We start from the raw sequence: 23,209 nt of genomic DNA, 5'->3' as shown, positions 1-23,209 counted from the left end.
ATGAAAGTAAGTCACCTCAGGAGCTACTGCCCTGTGCAGGGGAATGCAGAACAAGAGCAGGTAGACTACAGAAGTCAGCCATCTGCAGAAGCTACTTTCTTGCCACTTGTAAGAACTATACCTTAGCTATATTTAGCAGGGTAATTTTATTTGACATGTGGTATATGTGCACATAGTGTTTGTGCCCTTTCCCACTGCAGTCCTCCAGGTCTTATGTGCAAAAAACAAGTCACGTGCCCACAGTTTCACCCCAAAAATTGGAGATAATTTATTAAACTTTATCACTGACTGAAAAAAGTCACTAATGTCTCATTATAATAAGTTAATGTTCTTAACAGAAAAACCCCAAGCCATAATTACTGCATTTGCTCAGACTTAATACATTTACTTTAACAGTACGGTACTCAATAGGTTCCCCTTCACAGAAGGGAGTTTTCAACCACACCGCAAGCCTCTGAATCTTCCCCACTGCTCACTCAGACAAAATAAACTTCCTGGATGGCAACTTAGCAGTCTAGCATCCCGCTCCTCTCCTCTGCAGGTCACAGCAACACCTATCCACCTTCACCACCAGCAATAGCAGAGGGAGCTGGCAGCAGACAGTGCATTCAGCTTTACAACCGCAGCCCAAGGTGTTCTCCAGACATGCTGTAGGGGCAGAGGTCTCAGCCCCACTCCCCTCAAGGAGCTGATAAAGCAACCTGGGCAGCATGAGACTTTTCTAACCCACACAGCGCTGTCTGGACACGGGCAGGGCAAATATGACACCTGACAGAGTGCTGAGATTGCACACATGGATGCAGCTCTCCCAGCACTTCCTCTGAGGGTGGAATACTGAACCCTGCTCCTCCTGGTGACACTGCACTCATCATTTCTCCTTGATCCCACAGACAGTCTCTGTGATTCTGTTCTAAGGGCAGGACAACAGAAATGCAAGTCGTTGAACAGAATGAAACTGCTAAAAAAAAAAAAGTGTCCAGAGGGACAGCACAAAAATTTTGGGTGTCCTTCCCCTTTCCACAGCCACCACCCTACAGAGTGCTCATACAGCCCTCCAACAAGCTTGGTTCCCCTGGGGCTCACCCAGTCAATTCTTAACATACAGAACACTTTTCACTCACTGTATGTTTCAGCTTCTGAATTATTAGTGCTCATGTGAGGGGACAAACAACTCTAGAAACTTTCTGCAGCCAAAGCACCCACAGTCCTGGACCCAGGAGTGCAGCCTCCAGGGAAGCTCCCCAGATACAGAGTGTTAAAGCCGCTTGGCTCCTCCTCCTCCTTGTCTAAAGACTCCTTGCAGCCAATGCATGAGAGCTACGCAGGATTTCCAAGCAGGAGTCAGTGTCCTAAACTAATCTATTCAGAACATTTGGGGGGAAATCATCTTAGCCATCTGCCTTTCATGCCTGCTCCCACACCCCCAGCCCTGCCACCAATAAGCACAAAGAAGTCAGCAAGCAAGATTCAGAATTAAAAAACCTGTGTGCCTGACCATGCATACTCCCCACTACCAGAAAAGCCTCTCCCTTCTCCACTCGCCAGCTGCAGGGAGGGCAACATTTCACGGCACTGAACAGCAGGTCCATTGCACACCTCGGGAGGCAGTTGCAGCCTTCAGCAAGGGGGCTGACAGACCCATGCTCACAGCAGCTACCATGACACTATGGAAGCACACAGCTCTTTGGTCATTAACAGCAGTCAAAGCCACTGGCATCACATCTCCAAACTGCAAAAATAAACTCTGAAGCCAGACAGCTGCCCAAACCTCGCAGAAGCTGGCCCAGCCCACCCATCCACACAACCAGAGAGAGAAACCAACACGCTGTTTTGTTACTCAGCAACCTCTATCATCCTCCTGCTTCCCCTCTTCATCCTCTTCTGTTTCTGTTTTAATCTGGGCCACTCCGAGCCGGTAGAGAGCATCGCGAATTACCACCTCCCCAGGCTGGCAGCTCTGTACGATCTCCTGGATCTGCCGATTCACAATTTCCCTGCTGGTGAGGAAGTCCATGAGGCGGTTGTAGAGGTAATAGTGCGTGGCGTTCTCAAAGGTGATGGGCCTTTGGCGGATGTTGCTAGTTTTGCTGTCATTGATAGCAGCGATGATGGCACTGTATGGCTCCAGCTCTCGGCACAGGGAGATGCAGTGATGCCGAGCCGTTGGATCTTGGTTGCTGTTCTGCTCCGAACCCGTGTGAACAATTCGGCGTGCCGACGACTTGGTGATTGGGTGCTGAACAGAGTGCTCAGCCACAGTCATGTCTACGCTGTAGTGCTGGTCTAGCAGTTCAGGGCAGGACACATACTGGGAGAGAGAGACATGCATCAGGTAGAACAAGAAGTAACTTCCCCACAGCTAAGAGGAACAAGACAAAACTACCATTTGGCTGAACTCCAGCCAGCACTATGACCCAGGACAGAGGGAAGGCTAACTGATTCAGGCTTCCCCTAAATGCCACAAAGGTGGTTCTGTATGCTCCCTCCTCACCCATATGGCCACAGAGATAATCCCAAGGCACTAGCAACTCTTCCTCTCCCATTTCTCAAGTAATCACAGTAGTTTGGGAAAAAATGAGTTGCTACGTCAAAATAACCAACATGCTCCAAAAGTTCATGATTTGAACTGTTACAATGCACTTTCAGCACAGCTCTTCCTCTTAAGGAGTGTGGACCTAACACAATGCCCAAAGCAACATATAATGCTTTCTGCTATGCTCAGAAGCTATGCACTTGCAAAGCTGTGAGTCAGGAGACACTTATCAGGTCAAATTATCTTGAGGCACAATGCAGGCTACATATACTTTTTGAATTTTTTTTAATTTTTTTTTTTATTTTATATCTCACTTGAAACTTTTCCACATTGGAGTGGCATAGCAGAGTGCAAAGGTGGACATAACTAACCGTTGGAGGATCCATGGGGTCAGAGAAGCAGCCCTGTTTTTTCCCCCACATCTGGGAAGTCAGGCCAGGACAGCAGACGTCTGCACACAGCGCCACTGAAGAGGCTGTATCAACGACATACACTGGAGGCCAGTGACGTGAGGAAACCAACAAGTCCACATGATCCCGGGCATTTTCTCCTCTTACTATGTACTTTGAGCCACATACAACCTGGAAAGGAAAGGATTAACACCAAACAGCACAAAAAACCTGAAAACTTATGGGAAAAAAAGATACAGTCTTAAAAAAATTAAGCTTCCTTTCAGGTATTTCAGACAATACAGTAACCAGACAGTTACTTTCTCTAAAGATATTCTGTTTCCTCCTCATACACATTCACTTCATCTTGTTCAGGAAGAGGTGATTTTCAACTCCACCTCAGCAGCAAGATCAAAACCAGTCTTCAGATCACTAGTCAATCTTGAAATCTCCTGCAAGGCTGCTCATACTCCAAGCCCCTGAGGCACTGTATTTCATTCCCAAGGCTCAAAGAGGCCCACTCCATTGCTTCTATTTAATGAGGGAGTTCCACACTGGTAAGTCAGATAATAGTGAATAGCAAGGTAAGAAAAAACATTGTTGACTCCAGCCTTCCTTACCTGATGTGGACACACTTTGTAGATTTTCCCTCCTGTGCGATGAGCAGAGGCTTGTGTGACGCTTGTCCCATTCTGCACAAACTCATAGAGAGCCAGGAGGGAGTAGCAGAGCTGGTCCTAGAAAAGACAGGCCCCAGAGAAAGTCTGTATGTGGCTAAAATTAATGGACTCCTCCAGAGAGGGAGAAGGCTGCAGGCAAGGTCTCCCAAATCTTAATTTGCACTTCATCCAGTAACTTCCTAATCCCACACTCAGCACTGGGAGGAAGACAAGCAATTACACGACGCTGAGCCTGTGGCAAGGTAATTACAGGCTTCCTTTCTTCTAGCCCACAAAGGTTCAATTTATTTCACCATGTGTAAGTTATCCTGTAATCTGCAGGCACTCACTTCTAACCACCCCTGCCCTTAATGCAGTCAGATGAGAAGTTAATTATCTAGGATGGCAAGTGTGAATGAGGCAAAGACAGTGAAGAACAGCTCCACTCCTGGAAGCTTGTATGTCGGCAAACAAGCCATTACCTTTGTATCGGAAGCCTCCCAGGGGATGCCACACTGTGTCAGAAAGCTCTGCAGCTCTTCCTCACTGTAAGAGCTTATCAGCTCAAGCCTGAAGACTTCTTCCTGAAGGAGCCTCACCAAGGCACTCCCATTACCTGCAAAGGCAGGAAACAAGTCTCAGCACTCATTCTCAGGAAGGGAAGTCACCAAAAAAATTTCTTCTGAAGGCTACAGAAGTGGAGACTGCACAACCATCTGCCAGCAAGCAAAACCCACAAATAGTCCTATTTCCAAAGCATGTCACAGCCCACACTTCTCTTGAACCCTTCGAGAGTGAGGTCACCAGACTGAGCCCAGCAGAGTTGCAGACTCCATAAGCACTTGTCTATCCTGTCGCTTGCAACCTTTAAATGCCTGGTTGGACTGACATGAGGATAAACAAGTGACAGAAGAGCACAGAGAAATGTGATTGCAGCCTTTGGACTGAGCAGCTCCAGGCTCACCCTTCACATCTCCCTGGTTCTTTCTCTGGAGCTCCACTTCTACAAAAGCCCAGGTAGCCCTTCTGCAGCTCAGCTCTCTAAAACAGCTGCAGCCCTGTCTGCAAAGCCAATTCATATACTTGTTAAGCTTGCAAAGCCAGTTTTCCTTCTTATACCTAACACCTAAACTGTTATGGGAACCAGGTGCTAACTAAATTTAGCTCTCATACATCTGAGCTTATTCATCTCATGGTTTCTTGTTACATGCAGTCAAATGCCCTCGATATACTGAATGCTGACAACACTGATCAGGACTAGCACATCCATCTCCTAGTCTTTTTTCAAATTCTGTAAAAACTTACTCACCCTTTATTGACATCATGATAATGAGATACCAAGCACTGCCTGCAGCTTTCACAATCCAAGCATTAGTCTAACATGAAACAAATACTGACTGGTGTTCAAGTTGTGCATGCATCCCTCTGCAGTCAGACCGTATCTCATTTGCGGTGCAGTGCTCTCATGTCCCCTATGTCTCAAATGCATCAGAGCACACCAGTGCATTCAAGCTTCACTGGACAGGCCAAAGCTCAAGCTGCTAAGTATCCTGAGAACAGCTGAACGCACCCCAGCATTCTTGCCTTCTCTCAGCAGATGTAACTTTTAGAGTCATGCAATCATCGATTCTAAACTCTAAATGTCACCAAAAGACTGAAGTCACTGCCATGTAAAGCCCTCCATTAATAAGCACAACCTCAGCAATTACCTGGCACTGGTTGTGCATCCAGGTTCTTGTCCTTCTCAGTATTGATCACCATGGCTCCTCTCATCAGTGGAGGGAAGAAAGGAGCAACAATAGAGGCATCAAACTTTGTGATGGGGATGCTAGAAGGAAAAGCCACCTGCTCAATCACCTCTGTCTCCATCGTGGACCAGAAGTCTTCTACATTCACTTCACTTGATGGCAAGAATTCTGGCCAAGTAAACTAGAAAGAGCAAGAAACACACTGGTCAAATACAAATAACCATAGTTCATTTGACAGTTTTGTGTCAGCCTCACTCATTGCATGAGGACTACCCAGGAGAGTGCTCAGCCCAAATATAACAAGATGACTTCAGGCTATAGAGCTCCCCACAATCACTTTTCATTGGGGGAGAGTCAAAACCATTTATTTGACATAAAAGCCAAACATGCTGCATACTACTAGTAGGGCTTTTCTCCCCATTGGAGAAGACAGCACCTCAAGGAAACTGCTGTTAGGGAAAAAAAAGAATGCCTTCGTGTCAAAGGAAGAAGGCCAAGTTCAGCAGCTTTCATCCAAGGTCCCTACTGTCAGCGGCCGCTGGACAAAAGCTGTGGTCCAGGGACAGAGGATCTTGTTTTCCCCAAACAATACATCAACACCTCTAAGAGGAAGTGCAGGCATCACCACTCCAGCCACATCCTCTCGCCAGGCATCAGCAGAAAACTGCTCACAAAGGTCTCATGTAATTATCGTGCATTATGAAGACCAGAGTCAGCAAAAGTTATTATGATCTGCTTTGAACACGAACAGGATGTGAAGTTTGTGAAAAGCCTACCTCTATATTTTTCAGTGCCAGGACATTTTCCGCATTCCTCTGGGCTATTTCCACCTTGGGGGTTATGCCACAGATTCCACAGATCATATCATTGTAATCCCGGACTGTTAGGCACTCAAAGGCCCAGTAGCCATTGCACAGCAGTTCCTGGAGCTGAACCTGCTCATCAGGGCTCAGGCTTTTTTCTGAAAAGAGAACATGCCACTGTAACAGCTTTCACTTCCTGAAGTCAGTGGAGAGATAGTAGAACTCTCCTATGCAGAATAAAAACAAAGCTGTCCTCCAGAGAATTGTTACAAAGAACAGAGGTACTGTTGGGTTTAGGATGTGATTTAATAGAAACATACCACAGCAGAAGAGGTGAGCTTTGCCTTTTTATAACCTAACAATCAGCAGCAGATCACAGTTGGTCTAAGTGTTACAGTAAAAAACAAGTAAGAAAACCCACCAGTTTGCTCCTGAACAGAGTCCAGAATATTGCCAACAGCCACTCTGGGATCCTCTCCAAGTTTAATGTGGTTTCGGATTGCAAACAGAAGATCCAAGCTCACTAGCAACTTGTTACCCACATTGAAAAGGCCTGCAGTTAAAACAAGACAGTTACTGTCTGTAGGGTTCCAGATCTTCCTCACAAAGAAATATATTCCTTACTGATACGCAAAATACTCATACAAGTACAGTTCAGAGGATAATGGAAACATGGATAGTGCTTCTGAGACTGTTTCCTCTGCTAGTGAGACTAGCTCCTTTCACAGACTTGCCTTTAAATTAAAAAGGCTACAAGGAACAGCAGCCTATCCATCTCCTCAGCTCCATGTGTCCTGCAGGAGGCCCACAGAGACTGCCACTGAGTCTCACTAGTCAACACTGAGAAACAACACTCTGCAGAGATATCTTTGCCTAAGATCTCAGGGGTTGCCTTGCAGAACTCAACATTTACCACTTACACAGAGGAGACCTACACCCGTGAAGCAAGGCATGGTCTTCCTCATCAAAGCATTCATACGTGTTTTTCCTCACAAATATAGATTTACTTGCAGAAGCAGCAGAAGAATAGTGCAAGTAAAAAATAATTCAAGTTTAATACATTGGGGCAGGGAATAGACTTTTCTGTGCAGACAATGCCCTCACACACTCCCAAGGCTTCTGAAGGGTTTAGACTGTAGTCATGCTGTAAGTTGGTATGCTTACATTTTTCCTACCTGTGTAAATATCAGTGAAGCTATGGAGGGCCAGACACTGCAGGTTCAAGCACACTTTGACCTGAGCTGTAACCACCTGTAATCTATTAGCTGTCAGCAGCCAGCACTCCTGAGGACCAGCAAGAGAACTGTAACAGACAACAAAACATGACTCAGAGTCAAGCCATCAGGTTTTTCAGTCCAGTCCTGCAGTAACTTAAAACATTCTTGTTGAGATCAGTTCATTAGTACGTCAGTCTAAGCCAGTTCACATCATTTCACACCAGCAAAGAAAATGCTACGTTTTAAAATGGATTCCCCTGGCAGAGTCAGGTCACTACTCACAATCTTTTAACAGCACTACAGCATCTCTCCAACTCCGTACATTGGGTGCACAGTATTTGAGAGGTGGAGAAAATCTACGGCCCCAGCTGCCCTGGGAGAAGCATCAGCCCTATTGCTGTGGGGCAACAAATGGTGACTAGTAACACATCCTACTGGACAGCCTGTCCCTGCACACACAGATTCAGAAAGGCCCGCTCCTCTACAGTACAGCTGCCGAGGAGGAAGTTCAGACAGGAAAATGCCAGTTGTGCCCCTGTGACAGAAATACAGCTGTCCACCTAGGAAAATAGGAATCAAAGTCTAAGCTGGCTCCCTCCCACTGGCAGGGGTTTAATTAAAGCCTGTGCAGGTACATGTGAGAGTCCCACACTCAGAGCATTGCCTTCATAGCATTGCAAAGCAGCCCAGCATTGAAGCAAGTATTTACAAAGCACAGGTTGGTAGAGTCACAAGGTGAGGGACCGGGTGCAAGATAGTGCTGTTCTGCAAAAATTAATAACTATAAAAACTACTTCTGCTGGAAAAATCTCAATTAGTACTAGCCTGACCAAAGCAAACATCCTTAACTGGTATCAAGAATATCTTTTTGGTTGAAGAAACACAACAGTAAACTACCCAACATTTTGCTGTGCAAAATGTTTTGGCTCATGCTTTCAGCATCAGGAGGATGTTAGGCAGACTCAGTGAGGAGATATCTTACAGGCTTTTACACAAAACTAGTTAAGGTAAGCCTAGACACTGGTAATTTCTGAAAGTCCTTCAGGTTTCAATTTGGGTATTTATTCCAAAAAAGGATTCACTCAAGCCCACACTAAGCCATGAAAAGAATGAAAACATCATAAGGAAAAGATCCACACAGGAAATATTCAGATCAGGAAGAGAGAGAAAAGGGAAATCACATAATGCACATCTATAATCCCACAATTTTGCCTCTGTCAGCCTCAAAACATCAGACTGGGAAACAAAGAAAGGATGACTAATGAAAAGATTCTGTTTCAAGAAAAAAAAAATTACATCTAGACTTAGCCGTCACTCTTTGATCAAGCTCTCCTGCTGTATGGAAACGGTAAGTATGACAAACTACATTGCACAGGAGAAACAGAAATAGCTCATCGCTAACCACCTAACCCCTTTCCACACACTTGTAGCTTATTCAGTGTCACTTACACCAGCTTCAGTACCAGGGGCTCAAGCAAATATTATTTCAGGCACGCTTGCAACATAGAATATCAGCATGAGGTTGAAAGAGTCACAAGTCTAAAACAGAATCTTACTTCTGTCCCCCTTTGAACAATGGGCTGTTACAGAGGAGGCACTGCGCAGATGGAGACTCATAGTAGTTTGACCAGGAGGTCTGCTCTATGGTGACTGTCTCCTCACTCACGTTGGACAGGATGAGCCGCGAGCTGTTGAGTTCATGGATCAGCGTGAAGACCTCAGCCAGTTCCGACTCATTCTCTGGGATCTGCATTACCTTGCGCAGCAACTGCAGGGTGGATTGACGCTGGATCTCTTTCTGGGATGGGGTTAGGGGCTCACTGGTATTCAGCACATCAGACTGACCTGGACTGACCTCCTAGAAAGCAAGTCAAACGCTCACATATTCAACTAGGCAAGCATGGGGATGAAATATTAAGAAGCCCAAAGAAGTCATAAAAGATAGCAGAAACACAGTAACCTTTGTACCCAGTAGACTTGACTTCTACTCCACTGCTCAATCATTGACTCCAGACAGTAGCTCCAAGCCTAAGTTACTTCACCAAAAATACTTTATTACAGCCCAGCCTTTCAGGAACTCCTATAATACTGCTAGACCATCACAGATTTGCCATTAAACTGAAGTGTTAGTGCAGGGATTGAAGATCAAGAGGGTAAGGACAAGCACCAAGATGTATATAAACACTTCAATAATCCTGGCAATCCTCACTGCCTTTCTCCATAGGTTATCAGGCACATTCTCCTGTATATCATGCTCAGAGAGCCACGGCAGTCTGCACACCACTCCAGAAGCTAGAGACAAGCACTAAATGAGCGCTAGGGGCTGTGATATACAGAATACACTAATCAATTACAATTGATCAACTTTAGTCCTTAGACACACACACCCGCCCAACACACATACACTCTCTAGACAAAAATGCACAAGCACAGGAGAACTAAACTCTAGGTGGCTCAGAACACCGAGAACGCAAACAGGCTAATCTGTTTAATCACTTAAACTCTTCTGCCAACATTTCGACCTGTTTTTCTGTCTAGTCTAGCAATGAGATAAATGATCAGTCCAAAGCCCAGAGACAACAATGAACTGTGTGACAGGAATTTTAAACACATCAAGATCCAAAAAATAAGAAAAAAAAAACTAAATGAGGAAGAGACAAGCCACATGCCTCTCAAAATGCAAGCTGAGCTAAGCACACTGCTGTTCCTCAGACAGCTAGCTGCTTATGTGTGAGTTTCACACAGGCCATATCAGTTTGTTTGGTTTTTTTTTTAATAAACACTACACAGAGTTATATTCTTCAAAATAAAAAAAAAAAAAACAACTGGAAGAGTCATATTACCACACAGACTAAAATGTAGTCTGTCTATATGCCGAGTAGGCATTTCAGCTAAGAACAGAACAGCTCCTCTTTTTTTATTTTAAATAAAACAATTCTGTACAAGAAAAGCTAATCTTTGAAATTTCAAATGCCAAAAAACCCCCCAAAACCAAATCCCAGAATTCATTATTTACATCCATGTAGAACAGCAGACAATTGAAAAACATCTTTCTATAACAGAAAAAAATACTACATCCAGAAATAAATTCAGGCTGGAAGTAAAGTTGCACTACAAACCCCTAAAAATAGGAAGCTCTAATACAAGATGTACTGACTTAACTGACATTAGCCACAAAATGGTCACAAAGCAGAGCATACTTGGGAGTTTCTTGATGAAGTCTGAAGTTCAACAAAGCTGACACAACAAACGTGACTTCAGGGGTGATTTCCCCAGCGTTTACCAACACGTCATAAGCATTTTTAAGCTACAGAGACATCCAGTGGTAGAACTGAGTTCACTCAGTCTCATTCCCAGCCTGAAGCACCATTGTTGCAGGAGTTGGACAGTACAAACATCATCACAAGTATTTTCAATAGGACATTATTCTGTTAGAAAAGCTTACCATAATGAAAAAAAATTAACATGTTCCCATGGGCACCTGCAAACTAAGGTATTTCCCTGCCCACCCCACAACAGCTATTTGATAAGACAAACTATTCTGAACCTTACCAGGGATTTTGCTGTTTTCTCCGCTCTGTCTTTGGCAAGATTGTATCCACAGCTTGGACAGATTCGTGGTTTGTGCCTGTTTGTATACACGTAATTACAAGAGGGGTTCTTGCATTTCCCTCTGCCACGTGATGTTGCCAATCCCAAATCCTGAATGACACAAAAAAGATGTTTGCTAACCTTGACTTTTAGATGCATTAGACTTTTAGCAGTTGGACTCAATGGCCTTAAAGGTCCTTTCCAACCTAAATCATTCTGTGCCAGCAAGATTCTAGAGAAGTGTGCTTGAATATCATACATTTTTTCCCCACTTCATAACACCTCATTTAAAGGTCAAATAGCAGGCCCTATCACCTTGCACAGAATACTTTAACTGGCACTCAAACATTTTGGGGCCAGTTCCCCAGACCACAAACACTTGCAGATTAAATTGATTCAGAAACCACTGATCCTCCCTGCTGAACTCAAGGAGGGGATGGGGATTATGCTAGGACATGAAGAAAAATCCATTTCTTAACAAGATCCCAAACACGACTGCAACAGAGTACAGTCACCCTGGATTAGGTTGACAGATGGCATAAGAAGTACAGATTGTCTCACATTAAACGTGAGAGGCATTTCTGCAAGTCAGTAAAACAAAAGTCACAGAATGGTCTCATCCCAGAGGTGACACTCCCCACAGCATAAGTCAGACCATCTGAAAAATCCTCACCAAAGTTACGGTGCAGCTGTACTTGTAGGAAGGGAATATGTCCGGTTTAACCTCCACTACCTTAACCTGAGATGCCCTGCTGGTCAAAGCACTGTGGAGCTAGAGATTGAAAGCAGAAAAAAACCACACTCATGAGACACCTACTACTGAATACATATATCCTGTAAGCAATACCTATTAGCATTTCCCCCCCCCAAGAAATCAATTAATGTTCATTATTAATGTTCATTTAATATCAGAGGACTACAACACACTGTTTTGCATACTAAGGCATTACAATTCAAACAGAAGTATTCCAGCATCTTGGCATAATCAGTCATATTTCACAGGTGAAAGACTCTGTACTCAGTATTGCACGTCAGATTATCAAAGCACTAGCAGATCCTCAAAACGTCTTCTTGAAGGACTGGGAGGTTCTCCAAGCAGCCAACAGAAGGATTGTCCAACAGCATCTCTCAGTTCAGTTCCTACACTCAGCCATCTAGCATTCATGCTGCTTCCAAGCCAAACCATAAAAACTGCCAGTCACAGATATCATCATAAGGCTGCTACATTTTTGTGTTCTATTTCTCACCACCCAGGTCATATCCCTCACCCGAGGAAAAAAAAAAAAAAACAGGAAAATAATATGCATTTGAAGAACAAACCATAGGTACCTTTCGCTCCTCGGCACTTGGTGGCTGCAGAATTGACTGGCCCAATTGTTTCAGCGTACTTGGCTTCAAGCCTGATGTTCTCACAGGGGAATGTTTGTCTTGAAGGAGGAAAGGGATGCAGCAGGTTAGATATGAGAAAACAGGTCCTGTTTTGTTCTGACATCTTTGGTAAATGCCACCATAGTCATGTGAGATTTTTCCTCTAAACTTTAAATGACCCAAGCAGGTGTTTCATGGCCCATTTACTGCACTCTCAGAGATAAAGAGAATGTTTTTTTCTAGTGTAGGTCACTATCTCCCTTCAGATATACCTTATTATTTGACAGAGACCACTTCAACGTGGTGAAGGCAGACAACCGCTCCCAAAGCATACCAGAGAATACTGCTTTTACCGGTATTTGCAAAGGCCTGTCTGTTGCTAGGCTGCTCGGTGCTGGCTTCTCTCCCCACACTGGCTGGTGCAGGCAGAATGGCTCGCATGGGTCTTGCTGCAGCCAGCAAGGAGGGCTTGGGTCTTTGCTTACTCTTTACTTCTTGCCCTTTGTGTGTAGCAGCTGGAGCATCAATTCTGAAAGACAAGAGCTAAAACTGGAAAAAAAATTCCATCAATTCCCCCTCAGCCTCAACTTTCTCCTCTTCCCTGAACTGTGCTTTATTAGCATAATAATCACAGCAGTAGAAAGGAGAAATAGCGCTAAGGATACATCTGCCCTGTGACTACAATTTAATTGTCACTTTAAAAAAAAAATTAGCTCTGATGGACAAAATCTCAAAGGAACAATCCTGAACTGGCACAAAACAGACAGCAAACACAATAGGTCTTACAGGAAGCACTGCCAACAGCCTTCAATTTCTTGGATTCATCCCATCAGCACACAACAGACATCATATACTCCCATAACGTATGGAAAACTGACTCACCCCATTGGCTTTTTTGCAGAGGCATTTGAACTCGGCACCTCAGAAGACGGTGGCATCCCCAGCCCTACGCTATCTTTTTCTGCCTGCTCTGAAGAAGAGTCTCCTTGCCGTTGGCTCTCTTGACCCAGCATCACTCCAACAGCACTCCCTCTGTCTTCAGCAAGCACATTGTTTGCAAAAATGTGAGCCTCAGAGATGATCACTTCCTCCCACTCCGTCTCCTGCATTTGCCCTCCAACAGGCACAGCATTCAGCAGCTGGCTGACAGCTTCAGAGCTTTCCAAAGCAGACTTGGAGGTACTCTCACTAACAGCTGCCGGTTCTGTGAATACTGTCTGTTGACCTCTTTTAGCTGCCGGAGTTTTAACAGAGGTGCCTGAATTTGGCTCAGATTTGCTTTTTGGTTGCTTTTCCTGGAAACAAAAAGATAGTCACACTTCAGAGCTTTAGACTTTCACAGATAACTAAGTTCCTTTCACATATGCCAGGTGTTCCATGGCCTATTTAATGCTGGATCAAAACAGCAAAATCCTAAGTGTTTAAGCAGTGAATTGTACAAGAGCAGAAAGACATCATCTCCTACGACAGCAAAGTCCCTGTTAACATTTTATCTAGCCTCCTGGCCCTTCATGTATTATTTTTAGATACTGTTTACTTTGAAGAATCAATCTTTCTTAAACTCCCTCAAATATCACTATTAGCATCAACAACACAAACTCACCCACCACCCTCTGTAACAAGGACCCATCTCCTACGCTCCCCTTTCCTAGCTTCAGGGCTCTGACACTGTCTGTTCTTCCATGCTATTGAGGAACCAAAAGAAGCTAGATAAAGAACTTGTTATCTTTTGGATACGTGTATTCAGAAAAGCATGCATTTGAGCAAGTCAGGAAACAGAAAATTAATTAGGAAGGTTTTTTGACTTTAAGAAAAACATTACCTTCAAGACTAAGGCTACAGGAACCATGTATTGGGGTCAACAAAGGTATGATGGAACACTGAATTAGTAATATGCAAAAAGATATCAGAAATGGAATCAAGTTTCTGGCACGATAAACACATTAATTCTAAGCTCTCTACAGAGTTCATACTCAGAAGGATAATCTTGGTTTTTAAAAACAGACATCTTACAACCTAGTCCTTTTACTTTCTAAGGAACAGGAACGTATGTATATATAGTTTCAGTTCTACTGATGTTATTACCGGTTAAAAAAAAACTGCTGGTGTATGCTTCTCCCAAGGCATGACACCATAAAAACAGGTGGAACTGTTTACGCAAACATGTTCCCAGAAGAGCAGAATAAAACTGCAAGACAGGAAGAAAACTCCCTCTAAAACCTTTCAGTTTTAATCAATGTAGGATTTAACAGAAGCAGGCACGCCACATTCAGGCAGAAATACATTTTTGCAGCTGGCCATCTATCTACTTCGGCAGGTTTACAGAACAAAAACTAAGATACCATCAACACTATTTGTATCCTACCACGTAGGAAGCCCAGCCTTCAGCTCACACACTACAGAGCTTGTAAGCTGCCTAAAAAAGTTCTTGCCCCTAAATGTTTAATGGATCTAGACACAAAACAAAGGAGGTTCAGAACAAATCCACATAAAGCCGCTGAATGTCAATGCAAATTTTCACACTGAGAACATCCTTTAACTTGTGCCCGAGGAGCCTTGTTTCAGACAGAAATTTAATGAACTCACATCTGCTCAGATCCGACTAATTACCATGACATTGCCAAGGTTTAAGGAGCAAGTGTTTTTTGCTGTATATAGCTAGCAGAGATGCCAATAACTTAAGCAGAGTAGGTATCACCTGGAGAAAGACTTTTCCGCTCAAACTTCACAACTCCACCAACACTCGTAAATTTCCTTCCAGCCAAAGGTCAGAACATCATGAATGATCAGACAAAAGGCCATGAGTCAACAATACCCAGCAGCACTTCAGCTTCCACTAGATCAACTTTATTAGCTAGCTCCCAAAGGATCATATACCTACTACAGTTGAGACTTGTTCCTCCTTTCTGTTGAAAAAACGATGTTGAAAAACCACAGAAAACCTCAATTCATAGAAGAACTTCAAACACAGATAAGTTACCACAAAACAAATGGTTCACTCAAATTCCTGAGCTTAGCTAGGGCTGTAGCAGGAAGAACAGGCAATGCCTTCCAGGAACTATAATGCAGGCAGAGGGCCAGAAGAATGTGTATCCTCTCAGTGAGAGTTACCAAATGCAGCCCCATCTATTCTAGCTGACACCATTACAAGTGGCATCTTTACCCAAGGTGTGGTGATTACAGGTCTGTCTCACCTTGGCCAAGTGTCCTCTGCAATGGTGACTTGCTCCAGCACAAGCACTGGAACACAAGTGCAGGGATCAATTCTGGCATATCTGACCTCCTGTGCTAGACCTACAGGTCTAGAAATATCACAGGCATCACTAAAACAGCACTTTTTGTCTGAAAATCAGGGAAGGAAAGGCAAATTTACCTTTGGGATCCATTTCCCTCCCAGGAAGTTCCCACATGTCGGGCATTTTGGTGGCTTATGCCTGGTGACGTAAGTGAAGGAACAGCCAGGATTGGTGCAATTTCCATGTCCCCTGCGAGTATACGTGGTTGTCTGAAACGAGAGTTGTCAAGAATTTCTCTACAGAGCTGAAAAACACAAAGCTGTGCTCATCACTCCCTTTTTCCTCGTAAGCACTTTACAAACATTATTCAGCAAATCACCCACCCTCCACTATTATTCCTTTTACTGATCAACCACCACACAGCTGGATCAGAGTGAGTCAGCACCATAACTACTCTGAGTCTAAATGCTCCGTCTATACAAGAGCCTTCAGTATTACCAGAATTTAGATCAAACTGCAGAGCAGAGATGAACAATGCCTATAACCTACTGGAGAAGCTAACCTTGCATTGACAGTGATGTAACAGTTCTCTTATGAATATGAAAAAGTCATAATAAGATGGTATAAGAATGATTCAAACAGCAGTCCACAGTGAGGCAAGATGTGATTAACAGACTCATGTCAACAGGGTGACAAGACTTGAAGACAAGCACTCATGATGCAGAGGCAGCTGTCATCAGTAATTTGTTGTTGTATGCAGTGGTCAAGTACTCCCTGGTGCTTTACTGTAACTTGCTATAAACTACTCTAACCCCAGCAGCACCACCAGGCACTATTTATAAAGACAACTAAAGCAGAACCTGTCATCTTTGCCAGGACAACTGCATCAACACATTGAGTTTTTATCAGCACAGCACTTCTCAATATTCTGTACTCAACACTCCCAAGAGAGCTGTTGTGCCATAAGTCCCTAACTATGTACATTTTTTTCTAGAAATGCAAATGTTGCTGTCAAAGAAATGAGACAATTTAAGCTAGGTTCTTCTCAGGAACAAAAACCTGAGGTATTTCCATTCCCCCAAGACACCTGGAAGAATATCACACCATACACCACTATAAATATCTGCAATGTTCCACCAGCTGGAAGCACAGAGAACCTGGAAAAGATTTGATGCTAGCTTATACAACACAGAAGCTGCAGTGCTGACTGTACAATGAGGTCCTACAATGTGTATTGGGTCTGCGTGGCAAGGTTTTGGTAGCTGTGGTTACAGGGGTGGCTTCTGTGAGAAGCTGCTAGAAGCTTCCCCTATGTCCGACAGAGCCAGTGCCAGCCGGCTCCAAGATGGACCCGCTGCTGGCCAAGGCCGAGCCCATCAGCAATAGTGGTAGCACCTCTGGGGTAACAGATTCAAGAAGGGAAAAAAGGTTGCTGCAGCACAGAAACTGCAGATGGAGAGAGAAGTGAGAACATGTAAGACAAACAACCCTGCAGACCTCCAGGTCAGTGAAGAAGGAGGGGGAGGAGGTGCTCCAGGCACCGGAGCGGAGATTCCCCTGCAGCCCGTGGTGATGAAGACCATGGTGAGGCAGGCTGTCCCCCTGCAGCCCATGGAGGTCCACGGTGGAGCAGATATCCACCTGCAGCCCATGGAGGACCCCACGCCGGAGCAGGTGGATGCCCGAAGGAGGCTGTGACCCCATGGGAAGCTTGTGCTGGAGCAGGCTCCTGGCAGGACCTGCAGATCTGTGGAGAGAGGAGCCCACAGAGCAGGTTTTCTGGCAGGACTTGTGACCCCACGGGGGACCCACGCTGGAGCAGTGTGCTCCTGAAGGACTGCACACTGTGGAAGGGACTTATGCTGGAGAAGTTCATGAAGACCTGCAGCCCATGGGAAGGACCCATGTTGGAGAAGTTCATGGAGGACTGTCTCCCATGGGAGGGACCCCACGCTGGAGCAGGGGAAGAGTGTGAGGAGTCCTGCCCCTGAAGAGGAAGGAGCAGCAGAGATAACGCATGATGAACTGACAGTAACCCCCATTCCCCGTCCCCCTGCGCTGCTGCGGGGGGGTAGGTAGAGAATTCGGGAGTGAAGCTGTGACCCGGAAGAAGGGGCGGTGGGGGTGGGTAGGTGTTTTAAGATTTGGTTTTATTTCTCATTACCCTACTCTGGTTTGACTGGCAACAAATTAAGTTAATTTTCCCTAAGTCAAGCCTGTTTTGCCCATGACAGTAATTGGTTGAGTGATCACTCCCTGTCCTTACCTCAACCCATGAGCCCTTCGTTGTATTTTTCTCTTCCCTGTCTCGCTGAAGAGGGGAGTGATAGAGCGGCTTTGGTGGGCACCTGGCGTCCAGCCAGGGTCAACCCATCACAGAAATACAGGTGGCTGGAGTAGTTAGATTAGAGAAATAACACTATTCTTCCATATGCAACAGGCCACACAACCTTTTACATGGGTTCTCAAAACCTTATGTCACTGCTCCTCTCCTGTCACATGGCCAAAGAGACAGCCATCCACGAGACTGAGGAGCTCATGTTTTCCTGTCACAAGGGCAGATTCTTGCCCTTAAAGGGATGGACACTGGCTTTTTATGAAGACAAATATGCATCCAAGTAGCAGACATAGATGGCTACACAGACCCTGAAAAGGGCAACACAGAAACTGCCATTGGCCAGATGTGTTGTGATAGCGTTATCTACTCCATCCGTTTCCAAGAACTCCTTGAGGGAAGAAGGCCGCAGAAACAGGCCCCTATAAGACACTCTAGGAAGTCAGAGACCCCCATTAAAATGCATAAGGCATAAAACCAGGGACAAGAAATGTATCAACTGACATGATGACTCCAAACTGGATTATCTTTAAGAACTGAACCATGATCAAACCCTTCCTACTCCAACACCTTTAAGACAATCCTATGGTAATATATCCATACCTTAAAATATCATACAAGACTCTGAATTTCTTACCAATTTAATTGACGCTGGGTTCTCCACAACAGAATGAGCTGGCAAAGGTAACATAATAAACTGTGTAGCAGGTGTGGAGGAGCTACTCTCTTCAGTATCCTAAAATGAAGTCAAAGGGAAGATAGATGCAGAAAACAAGAGACATGGTGACCTGTGTCCCACCCTCTCATGAACACTACCATTGAACATATGTCTTAAGGACTGATGAAACCAGAAAAGAAGAGCAATCATTTCAAAAGCAATGGCCTTACCAGCTCTACTCTGGAAATTACCGAACTCTTCATAGCTTGAAATTGAAAACAGCAAACCTTATTCTGTGAAGAATTGGATCTTCTATAACCAATCCCTAACACCTCAGCTTAAAAGGACTCCCTTCTACCTCTCTGCAACCAAGAGAACAGCTACCAGGAGCACAGAGGTAACATTTTCTTCTCCCCAAAATCTTGTATTCCAACTGCGGAACCCACCCCAAGTATCACTATAAGAAACAATTAAAAAGACTCAAGCAGTCATCTTAAGACACAAGCACTATCAGCATATGGCAGAGTCAATCTGCAAGCAGAGACGCTGTAATCACTGAGTTACAAAAGTTGCTGTTTCCCTCACCACTGAGCAATGGGTGCAATACAGGCACACTGGGCAATACAGGTTCTCCTGCAGCCACCAAGGATCTTAAGTAAAATGTGTTAAACAGCACTTGGACATTTCAGGTGAGACTCTGGCAGGAGTCTGAGTGTCACTAGAACAACTTACCCTCCCAGTCACCACGGTCACCACAGACACACCATCTGAAACCTGAGGACGGGCCACAGCGATGCTCCCGTTGGAGATGTCTGTGGAGCTGCTAACTAGAGTCTCTTCAATAACCACCCGAGCTGTCTGATACGGTTGCCCTTCTATTTCCAAAGAAGCCTCATCCAAGAGGATATCTCCAGCCACTTTCTCTGTCACAGGCCCAACATAGTGAGAGAGGACCTCTGATGCAACCACTTCTTCCACAGCATCGGACTGACCAAAGGAAGCAGTCTCTTCTGCTAGTCCTTCAATGGCAATGCACTGCTCAGCAATGCCAACATGGCTTGAGTCCACAGAAAGGATGTTTTGCACAGCATCACGGGAGACATTTGTAATATTAGTGGAAGCTGTTAACCCTTCAGACGGTGCCTGACCCTGTGTCACACACAGTTCCAGTGACTGCCTGCTCCTGTCTTCTTGAAGAGTGGTTTTAGGAATAATTATATAATCTGAGCGAGGAAGAATCTTACGGAAACCTGGAATGTCTGGAACTACCGCAGTTCGAGTGGAGACCTTAGAGTTCTGTTGGCAAAAACAGAGTATGGAATAAATGAATATGAGAAAAGGAAAAGATTCGATTCTCAGTCCTGCTATTTTAATGCCTAAAGTTTAAATGGTTTCCTGAAGTAGTTTGCTGGGAATTTCTCCACATGACAGAGCCTGCAGAATCCCTCTGAGCCCTGGTTTTATCATCCACTTTACCATCAATCACCCTGACGACATGACACAAAAATAACTACCATCCCTGTCAGCGGGTACTAGACATATCCTTCTTGAAATTATCCCTTGACTGAACAGAAGGCAAAAGCAAGAGACAGTGGCCTCACACACTGCTTCTTTATAGGCTGTCCTAAGCAGAAATACAAACTGGAATCTGCAGTTAAATGATTCTCCCACACACAGTGCTGTGTAAGCAGTTAAGTGCCTCTCTCTTCGCGTGGCAAAGAACTGCCAGAAAGTTGACTTACCGGGTCCAATCCCTCTTTCTCTAGCTTGGCCTTCTCCAAGTAATAGCTTTTTTCAGCCACACTGAGCAACCTCCAGCTCTCACTGATCTTTTTGTTGATTTCAGATTGAGGGAGGTGGGGGAGCTCTTGCTGTACTTTCAAGTAAATATCATAATAGTAGAGAAGGTAAGCAGATCTGAAACACAACCAAAGACTGAAACGTTAACATCATTCTACATAAATTCCTTTGGAAAAAGAAATCCACAAGGTTTACATTTGTTTCAATGTCAAATGACAAGCATGTTACATTCAATTCTACTTGTAAGTGCATTTTTTAACCAAATGAAAACTAAGATTCTGAGGAGAATCTCTGCAGTAAGGAGAAAGAGCCTAAGGTAAATTATTCTGGGGTACAAAAACTTTAGGTCAAGCAATGGTAGCACCTGTAAAGACAAGGACATCAGAGTGGGCCCAAAATGCCAGGCTAATGTTTTACACATGATGTTTTACACTATGAAGTGTTCCAAGTGTACTGCAAAGTTCACTCTTGTCAGAAACAAGGAAAACTGCTTCCATACCCTAGACAGCAGCTAAATGAAGACAGAAAGAACTTACCTAGGCTTCTTGGCTTTTTCTCCATGATCACCAGTACTTTTATATTTCTTTTTCTTCTTAGATGGCACTGGTGATGTGTAAGTGTAAGTTCCCTCTATTTCCTCCATTACCACAGTTACTTCAGTGCCATCATATGGAGCCTCCATTGCTAAAAATACATATTTTATGTTATGCACTTGTCAAGGCATACAACATTTTTCCCAACAAAAACCACTCTTAATCACCTCTGCAAGCTGACGGCATCACTGGCATCTAAGTTTGACTTTAATTAACCAAGATAACTACATGTCAGCTATTCATCTATTTTTAGAAGAAAACACCTCTATCACTATGACCTCAATACCATCAGTTCAGCACAGACACGCTGCACCTGCACTTAAAAGCTGCAATTCTCCAGGAACCTCTCAGGTAAGTTTGGTAACCTAGAACGAGCCTTACGCCCAGCAAGCAGGTGTCCAGCTACAAGATGTCACGGCCACGCTCACAAAAAGCAAGGCCAGAGCCTGCATAAGCACGGAAGCCTCATAATCCTCTTACCCACCACAAGATCTCCGAGGCTCCTCGCTTAACACCGATGATGGCTCCAGCCTCCGGGGCGCTGGGAGGCAGAGAGGACACAAGAAGCCTCAGGAGATAAAGGGCAACGCTACCTGGGCTCAGGGGCAGCCCACGCATGACCCACGCCTCGACCCCACGCCGTCACTAATCCCGGGCACGCCAAAGCCCGTTAAACCGAAGTCCCGTCTCCTCCACAGCGGCCGAGGCGGAGCGGGGAGAAGAGGAGAGGGGTCCCCTTCGTGCCCTGGTGAACCTGCCCCCTCCCGGCCCCCGCCCAGGTGCCCCCAGAGGATAGGCCCTGGCGCCTCGGCCACTCACTGGGCAGCACCGGGGAGGAGCGGCCGGACAGGCAGCGAGCTGTGGTCACGTCCCAGCCGGGGGGCAGCGGCGCGGAGGAGGCAGCGCCGGAGCTACGGGCCAGCCGCATAGAGAAGAGCGGGCGGACGGGCTAGGCGGGGCGGGCAGCCCCGGCATGCTGGGCCGGCTGCCAGGCCGGGCCCGGGCCGCGGGTCGGGACGGGCCAGCACCGGACCCTCCGCCTCAGCGGCCCCTCACCGCCGCCGCCACCGGAAGTGCTCGCGGCAACAGCATCCGGGTCGCGGCGTCACGGCTGGAGGGGGGGGGGCCCCGCCCGTGGGAAGGGCGGGGTCGGGGCGGGACGGTGGCCGGGGGGGGTCAGGCTTCCTGCGTGTGCGCGGCGTCCCTTCGCGTTGGGGCGGGGAGGCGCGCGCGGTTCCCGCCAATTCTCCTCAGGGGGGCGCGGGGAGGCGGGAGCTGGTCAGGGGGGAGCGCAGCACAATTAGAGCGCAATTAGCGAAGGGCTCAGGCCGCTGGAAGCGGGGAGTGCTCTCTGCAGGATTAGCACCGTATTCTTGCGTTCTTCGGGGGTGCTAGGCAGACTTTTGGTCTGCCTTTCCACAGGTTTTCTCCCTCCTGGTCTCCTCGGAGCGGCAGGTACAGGCCTTCCCCTCACGAAGTGCGGAGGCACCAGGGCGAAGCTTTGCTCCTTTGCTCCGATAAATGTCAGCCCACTGATGCGGTCGGTCCTGCTTCCCATTCCCGGTGATGAGGCAGATGAAGTGGCAGCCTGAAATCCAGATCCAGCTCAAAATGCAAGAAAGCTCACTGCGACTCCACTAAGGTGGTGGTGGTGGTTCCACAGCCAGCTGGTTGTAAGGCCAGCGCTGTGCCACCACCTTGGCATGAGAGGCACCGGAGACCTTCTGTCAGGAAACATGGTATCACCCTGGGCGCAATAGCCACACCAAGTATTCATGGGATCTTTGGGTCCCAGCATTTCTTGATCAACATTCCTCTCAGAGTTTTGAAGAATAAAAGTATCCATACACAACAAAATAATTGTTTTCTCAGTTTTCACAAATTTTAAAAATTAGCGTTTTGCTGCCGAGGGAACAAATAGCCCCATAGGGCTCTCTATCCATAACCCTCTTCCTTTGAACCTTTTGGAAAGGGGTATATTGTGCAACTATTGCTTTAACACGTTTTTCAAATTACACATTTTGGCTTTTTTTTTTTCTATTCATCTCTATTTCTGTGTTTTACATCATGACTTCTAAGTTTAGAGAAATGTAAACCGCATCTATCTCGTGTCTTCTCAGATCTCAGAGGAGCAGAATAAGGGCTCCTCTTGTCTAGTAAGTCATTAATAAAACCCACAAAGCAGTGATACGACAGCCAGTATTAAATCTGCAACCCGTTATTTATTCTCCTGAAGTCCTGCAGCCGTTTATGTGCTCTGCTAGTGTTTATGCGCAATA

At 45.6% G+C, this 23,209-nt stretch overlaps 1 protein-coding gene across 3 annotated transcripts; it reads right to left on the bottom strand.

Moving 5' to 3' along the window:
• Positions 1–238: 238 nt before the first annotated feature.
• Positions 239–21,886, bottom strand: HMGXB3 (HMG box domain containing 3). Of its 3 annotated transcripts, XM_010578923.1 has the most exons (20): positions 21,750–21,886; positions 20,874–21,021; positions 20,280–20,454; positions 19,270–19,833; positions 18,517–18,615; positions 15,682–15,813; positions 13,191–13,603; positions 12,662–12,837; positions 12,270–12,367; positions 11,614–11,712; positions 10,902–11,051; positions 8,906–9,207; positions 7,308–7,435; positions 6,554–6,685; positions 6,106–6,290; positions 5,291–5,510; positions 4,064–4,197; positions 3,543–3,659; positions 2,905–3,114; positions 239–2,308 (listed from the first exon to the last, which is right to left on the bottom strand). In XM_010578923.1, the coding sequence occupies exons 1-20, from the start codon at positions 21,856–21,858 to the stop codon at positions 1,838–1,840; spliced, it is 4,062 nt and encodes a 1,353-aa protein (XP_010577225.1). In that variant the 5' UTR covers positions 21,859–21,886; the 3' UTR covers positions 239–1,837. The 3 variants fall into 3 exon arrangements, with proteins under 3 accessions (XP_010577225.1, XP_010577226.1, XP_010577227.1); XM_010578924.1 differs by lacking the exon at positions 18,517–18,615; XM_010578925.1 differs by lacking the exons at positions 10,902–11,051; positions 11,614–11,712.
• Positions 21,887–23,209: the final 1,323 nt, after the last annotated feature.

This window comes from Haliaeetus leucocephalus, unplaced genomic scaffold (genome assembly GCF_000737465.1).
Source record: "Haliaeetus leucocephalus isolate CR32 unplaced genomic scaffold, Haliaeetus_leucocephalus-4.0 Scaffold656, whole genome shotgun sequence".
Classification (NCBI taxonomy): domain Eukaryota; kingdom Metazoa; phylum Chordata; class Aves; order Accipitriformes; family Accipitridae; genus Haliaeetus; species Haliaeetus leucocephalus.
The sequence above is the reverse complement of the archived record's forward strand: the minus strand, read 5'-3'. Positions and strand labels throughout refer to the sequence as shown.

What these genes read in the sequence shown, in the direction of transcription:
- HMGXB3 (XM_010578923.1), bottom strand. Translation starts at nt 21,858, where the DNA reads ATGCGGCTGGCCCGTAGCTCCGGCGCTGCCTCCTCCGCGCCGCTGCCC. An exon ending in ACAGGCCTTTGCAAATACCG is followed by an intron (nt 12,368 to 12,661) that starts GTAAAAGCAGTA and finishes TCCTCCTTCAAG; the next exon opens with ACAAACATTCCCCTGTGAGA. An exon ending in TGGCACTGAAAAATATAGAG is followed by an intron (nt 5,511 to 6,105) that starts GTAGGCTTTTCA and finishes TGCTCTTTCTAG; the next exon opens with TTTACTTGGCCAGAATTCTT.